The sequence below is a fragment of the Aphanomyces astaci genome, assembly GCF_000520075.1.
Source record: "Aphanomyces astaci strain APO3 unplaced genomic scaffold supercont1.10, whole genome shotgun sequence".
NCBI classification, from domain to species: domain Eukaryota; phylum Oomycota; class Saprolegniomycetes; order Saprolegniales; family Verrucalvaceae; genus Aphanomyces; species Aphanomyces astaci.
The window spans coordinates 616,266-621,639 of record NW_009798273.1 but is presented as its reverse complement, the minus strand read 5'-3'; the positions used below and the strand labels follow the sequence as shown (position 1 = coordinate 621,639).

The following is a 5,374-nucleotide window of genomic DNA, read 5'->3' as shown; positions in this document are numbered from 1 at the left end:
GGACTACTCGAATACTAGTAGTACTAGTAGTAGTACTAGCAGCACACCATGACTCTTGAAGCACACACATACATTTGTGACTATACGAGTATGAACAGAGTCATTTCAAAGGCCTCGTAGGAGGAGGAGGAGTAGTACTAGTACTACTACTCTTCTGATCTACTAGGACAAGCCAAAGTACTAGTAGTAGTACTACCCTTCTGAACAGAGTCATTTCAAAGGCCTCGTAGGAGGAGTACTAGTACTACTACTACTACTCTTCTGATGTACTAGGACAAACCAAAGTACTAATAGTACTACTACTCTTCTTCTGACGCACTAGTACACGTACTACAGTAGTACCAGTTGCCCAGGACGAGGACAACTACTACTACTAGTAGTACTCCTAGAAGACGTCAATGGGATGATGGAGTAATGTAGTACCTAAGTAAGGCCGGGAGAGGGTAAAGAGCACGCCCACGATGGCGATGGGCACCAGACTCTGGTTGTAGCAGTCGAGGAAGCAAAAGTAGTACGCCACGCGCTCCCCAAAGTACGTCTTGACGTGCGCGCCGAACTGAACGGCGTCCAACCGCCCGCAGCTGCGAATGTACTTGCGCATCAAAGCGGCCGTCTCGGCTTCGTCGTGCACGGGGAACACGCGGCGGATGAGCGGCACGGATTTCTTGGAGATGTTGGCCCTCACACGGATGATGTACTCGATGGCCTGGATGCGGTCGGCGGGGTCGACGTCCGAAGGATCGTTCACGAGGATGTCGTCGAGCTCCCGCGCGTTGCCGCACCGCATCCATACCTGCAGCTTGAGTTCCTTGGCGAAATGCAACACCAGTGCTTCTGGCGCCCGCACGAGCACAATGTAGTACGTGGAATCCGTGCCTTCAATCACATCCACCCAAAGCCCTACCCATATGATAAGGACACGAGAGTGAGAGGGATGCGGGTACCTTGCGCCACCAAAGGGTCGACAATCGTTGACTGCACCGCCGATTTCTCGGAATCCTGCCCTTGCAGTCGCTTCGTCACCACCGCAAAATCGTAGCACGGACGAGGCTTGTCCCCTTCGCCTCGACCTGTCAAGAACCGGTACGTTCCCTTGGTCGCGGGCACTTCGGTCGAGAAGTCCTTCATCCCAGCCGTCGCCAACTTTCCAGTACCTCGACGGCGCAAATGTACGCTTCAACTTCTGTCATGAATGTCCAAACCAAGGCGACTTTTATCCGGAAACATGAAATAGTGTGAATGGTCCACAGGTTTTATACTCAAAATTAGACGTTACTTTAAATAGTGTGCGTCCATCCCTTGCTATCCGGATGATTGTATCCGGATCATCTGCATCCGGATAACACTACCAGTATGTGCCATTCAAGTGTCAACCAACACGAGCATGCTGCATCGAGCGCTGTCTGCCGCGCCGCGCACTCGGCAGCTGCTTCATGCGTCCTTGTCGACCGCTAGTTCCCGTAAGCACACCTTGATCTCCATGCGCTGAACGTGAACTTAGGCTATCCCAGTCTCATCACGGGAGATGCGTACAACAACGTGAGCGAATCGATTGCGTCTAAGGTGGGTTTGAATCTCCATCGGCAGCCCAACCACCCGTTGAACATCATCAAGACCAAGATCGCGTCATACTTTGACGACCTACACGCCAAGGGGTATGTAGTGTCCATGCATGTCGTCGTTCTTGTGGTGACATTCGCATCATGTGCCTGGTAGGAACCACCCCCGGATGCAATTGTTTGACAACCTGTCGCCCGTGGTATCTGTCGAGGACTGCTTTGACCACATGCTCATTCCCAAGGATCACGTGAGTCGCCGACCCACGGACACGTACTACCTGAACCCGTCGACGCTGCTGCGGACACACACGAGCTGCCACGAAGTGCCCCTCATGAAGAAAGGCATCCGGAACTTCCTCGTCGCCGGCGACGTCTACCGCCGCGACGAGATCGATGCGAGCCATTACCCCGTGTTCCATCAAATGGAAGGTCTCCGCTTCTTCCCCGAGGTACGCCGCCATCCATCCATCCATCCATGCTCCTTCGTCACTCACTGGTCCAACATGTAGCTAAGCCAAGCCGTGCCGTACGACGACCGCGTCGCCATCGTACAAGAGCATCTCAAGTCGACGCTGGAAGGGATGGTCGAGTCCATCTTTGGCAAAGTCGAGATGCGCTGGGTCGACGCGTACTTTCCATTCACGCACCCATCGCTCGAGCTCGAGATTTTCTTTGAAGTGCGTGGGTTCGTGCCCTTGTTATATTTCTAATCATCCTGCTGCTGTTATGTAGGGCCAATGGCTGGAAGTGCTCGGGTGTGGCGTCCTGCAGAGGCAAATTGCAGAGCATGGCGGTGTCGTGGACGAAGTAGGGTGGGCGTTCGGGCTCGGGCTGGAACGACTGGCTATGGTGCGTGCGTTGTTGTATAGCAATATTGCTATTTTACCCCAAACTTTGGTTGACTTTTGTGAGGAATCGCCAAATCTATCGATCGATTCGAATTGTACTGAGTTTTCAAGGTCTCCTGAGGTGATTGGTAGCACACTAATTGAAGTCATACTCTAATTTGATGTTCATGAGGGTGCAATCTGATTGGCTAAATCCTTGTGCCGATTCTTGTGTACATTTGGTTGTCTCCTTGTTGCTTAGAATAAACACAACAATATTGCCCTTTTACCCCAAATTTTGGTTAACTTTTGTGTGCTGAGTCTAGCCAACTGTATCCATCGATTCGAATTGTACTGACTGTTGTATGTACAATTGTCCAGCGTCACACTAATTTCAGTCACATACTCATTCGATGTTGAAGAAATGGTCGAATGTGAGTGGATCATTTGATTGGCTACTTGATTCATATTTTGTGGGTTTTGATTGGTCGATATATCGATTGTCTGCCTGTGATTTGATGTCATTCGATTGAGCACCCAAACACTCCAACTTCGACTGGACAAAATCCACAGTAATGTATAACAGTGGAAGGAGTAGACTAAATTTACTGTAGTGCAATGTGACAGCCCTACACATCAAAATGATCCTTAAAGGCAATGTGACAGTCACGTATATTCACGGTGCGGGGGGTATGCGTTTAGGTGCTGTTTGACATCCCCGACATTCGGTTGTTCTGGTCCACGGACGCGCGGTTCTTGTCCCAGTTCAAAGTACGTATATGTTCTTGTATCGAGATATGATGTTGATTGGATGGATTAGGACGGCGTGATCACCCAGTTCAAGCCGTACAGCAAGTACCCCCCTTGTTACAAGGACGTGAGCTTCTGGCTCGCGCCAGACTTTCACGAGAACAACTTGTTTGAAGTCGTGCGCAACGTTGCTGGCGATATGGTCGAGCAGGTTGGTTGGTGGTACCCTTGTTGGAGATTCACTTATTGTGCTTTCGAGTGAAATTTCATTGTGTTGTGGTTTCTCGTTGGAATTGAAATCGATTTGATTGGCTACGTCAGATGAGCTCAAATTTTTTAGCCAATCAAAACCTTCTAAATGAAATTCAACCAATCAGATCGATTGTGGATCGGTTTGGCCTCCCCAAATTTGTATCAAATCGACAATATGCACACTATTTTGCATTTATGCACTATTTTGCATTTATAGATGATATTTTCATTTATATGTTCTAGGTGTCGCTTGTGGACGAGTTTACGCACCCCAAGACCCATCGATCGAGCAAATGCTTTCGCATCACGTACCGTCACTTGGATCGGAACTTGACAAACGAAGAAGTGGACGACATTCAGGTAGACAAATAGATGAATGATGAATAGATGAATGATCCGAAGAGTCTTGGCAGGTCGTGGTGCGCGATGCCTTGGTCAAGGACTTGGGCGTGGAATTGCGATAAACCAAGTAAAGGGTTCCTGGCAAGTTGCCATGTAAACACAACATGGACTAAACGTTCCTGGCAAGTTGCCATGTAAACACAACATGGAGTAAACGTTCCTGGCAAGTTGCCATGTAAACACAACATGGAGTAAACGTTCCTGGCAAGTATGCCATGTAAACACAACATGATGGAATCTATCAGTAACAGCACTGACGTGTATTTTATTAATAATACACTGCGCATCAACAGACATCCACAGGCCAAAAAATTGCATGTCAGTAAACCGAACACACTGACCCGTCTGCCCTACAGTACAGTAAACTCCAACAGCAAAAAGCCATGGAGTACTGTAGATATGTATTGGTCGGGCTTTCATTGGGATGCAACCAAACGTACGTTCGTTTTCATTTCAACGCAGTGTGCTTGTTGGCAAGCATTCTTCCAAAATAGTACACTGGAACACTCCGGACTCCGAAACTAGACGGTAGTCCGAGCATACAAAGTTCCATATAAACACTCATATTGCAGTGTTTTCTGAGAACAACTACGGTGGAACTGTTTTATTGAGGGAATTGTACTACAGTCTGTAGGCCTTGCCATTCGAAGGCCTTGCCTCTTCTAGTAACTTACTCCAGTAATAATCACGACATGACCCAATGAAAGTACTACTGTATGATGTCCAATAAAGTTGAACAAGTCTTTTGAAGTACTAACAGTAGTACAGTAGAAAGAATACTAGTACTACGTACTAGTTCTCAAATCTTTTGAAGTACAGTAAGGTTACTATTAATAAAATAATTAGTAGTCCGAAATATTGTTTCAATCAGGGAATTATCCCCAAGAATCCACACGAATTAGTCGAAAAAAACACTAAATTACATATACTGTACTAGTACCAAGTAGGGTAGGGAATAAATCTATCCAATGCTTGCCAACATGGCGAGAATCAGTCGGACAAAATATACCGGGAAAAACTGACTGTGAACTTCCAGTTTACGAGTCATTTCCAATAGGGAGATTTCGCAAAGTAATTTCCGTAATAATTACCCTCAGTATTTAGTACAATCACGGAAACTCATGAAACTTTATAGCGGAATCCGTGAAAAGAGCAGCTATCACGGAATCGGATAATCATAAGAAAGGGGTTCCATTCGGTGGTTTCGTGTGCCATGAGCAGGTGGACAAGTGAGGATGACCTGGCGCTGTTGGTACGAGCGACCACTCCTCCAACATGTGGTCATGAAGTCTTGGGGGGTGCTCGCGTGCAACTTGCTTAAAGTTCCTGGCTTCTCTTGCCAGGAACTCGTAGTTGACGCCAAGAAAACATTGCACAGGTTCCATCTGATCCTCGGCAACCACGAAAAGTTCCAGAAGGATTCTGTGTATTTGTATGGTGTCGACCGAGTGCAAGCAGAAGTCTGAGATGACGGGCAGGCTTCGCGAAGCGACAACGCTTGACAACCTCTTCCACAGACAGCATTATTGCAAAGTAGTAGCTGATTCCTTATGTTTATTCCGGACGCGGAAATCTATTTATGCA

General features: G+C 47.5%; 2 protein-coding genes across 2 annotated transcripts; one reads left to right on the top strand and one right to left on the bottom strand.

Annotated features, from left to right (window-relative positions):
• Positions 1-327: 327 nt before the first annotated feature.
• H257_05458 (hypothetical protein) lies at positions 328-1,174 on the bottom strand. Its single transcript, XM_009830355.1, has 2 exons — positions 945-1,174; positions 328-900 (listed from the first exon to the last, which is right to left on the bottom strand). The coding sequence occupies exons 1-2, from the start codon at positions 1,126-1,128 to the stop codon at positions 386-388; spliced, it is 699 nt and encodes a 232-aa protein (XP_009828657.1). The 5' UTR covers positions 1,129-1,174; the 3' UTR covers positions 328-385.
• A 186-nt stretch (positions 1,175-1,360) lies between these two features.
• Positions 1,361-4,021, top strand: H257_05457 (phenylalanine-tRNA ligase). The gene is made up of 9 exons (XM_009830354.1): positions 1,361-1,460; positions 1,502-1,655; positions 1,717-2,008; positions 2,069-2,236; positions 2,292-2,408; positions 3,089-3,157; positions 3,207-3,347; positions 3,632-3,748; positions 3,802-4,021. Exons 1-9 carry the CDS (start codon positions 1,385-1,387, stop codon positions 3,850-3,852), a joined length of 1,185 nt encoding a protein of 394 aa, XP_009828656.1. The 5' UTR covers positions 1,361-1,384; the 3' UTR covers positions 3,853-4,021.
• The last annotated feature ends 1,353 nt before the right edge of the window (positions 4,022-5,374 follow it).

Excerpts from the sequence above, each read along its gene's own strand:
- H257_05458 (XM_009830355.1), bottom strand. The coding sequence starts at position 1,128 with ATGAAGGACTTCTCGACCGAAGTGCCCGCGACCAAGGGAACGTACCGG. Across the intron at positions 901-944 it reads CGACCCTTTGGTGGCGCAAG|GGCTTTGGGTGGATGTGATT; the intron begins GTACCCGCATCC and ends TCATATGGGTAG.
- H257_05457 (XM_009830354.1), top strand. The coding sequence starts at position 1,385 with ATGCTGCATCGAGCGCTGTCTGCCGCGCCGCGCACTCGGCAGCTGCTT. Across the intron at positions 1,656-1,716 it reads GACGACCTACACGCCAAGGG|GAACCACCCCCGGATGCAAT; the intron begins GTATGTAGTGTC and ends TGTGCCTGGTAG. Across the intron at positions 2,237-2,291 it reads AGCTCGAGATTTTCTTTGAA|GGCCAATGGCTGGAAGTGCT; the intron begins GTGCGTGGGTTC and ends GCTGTTATGTAG.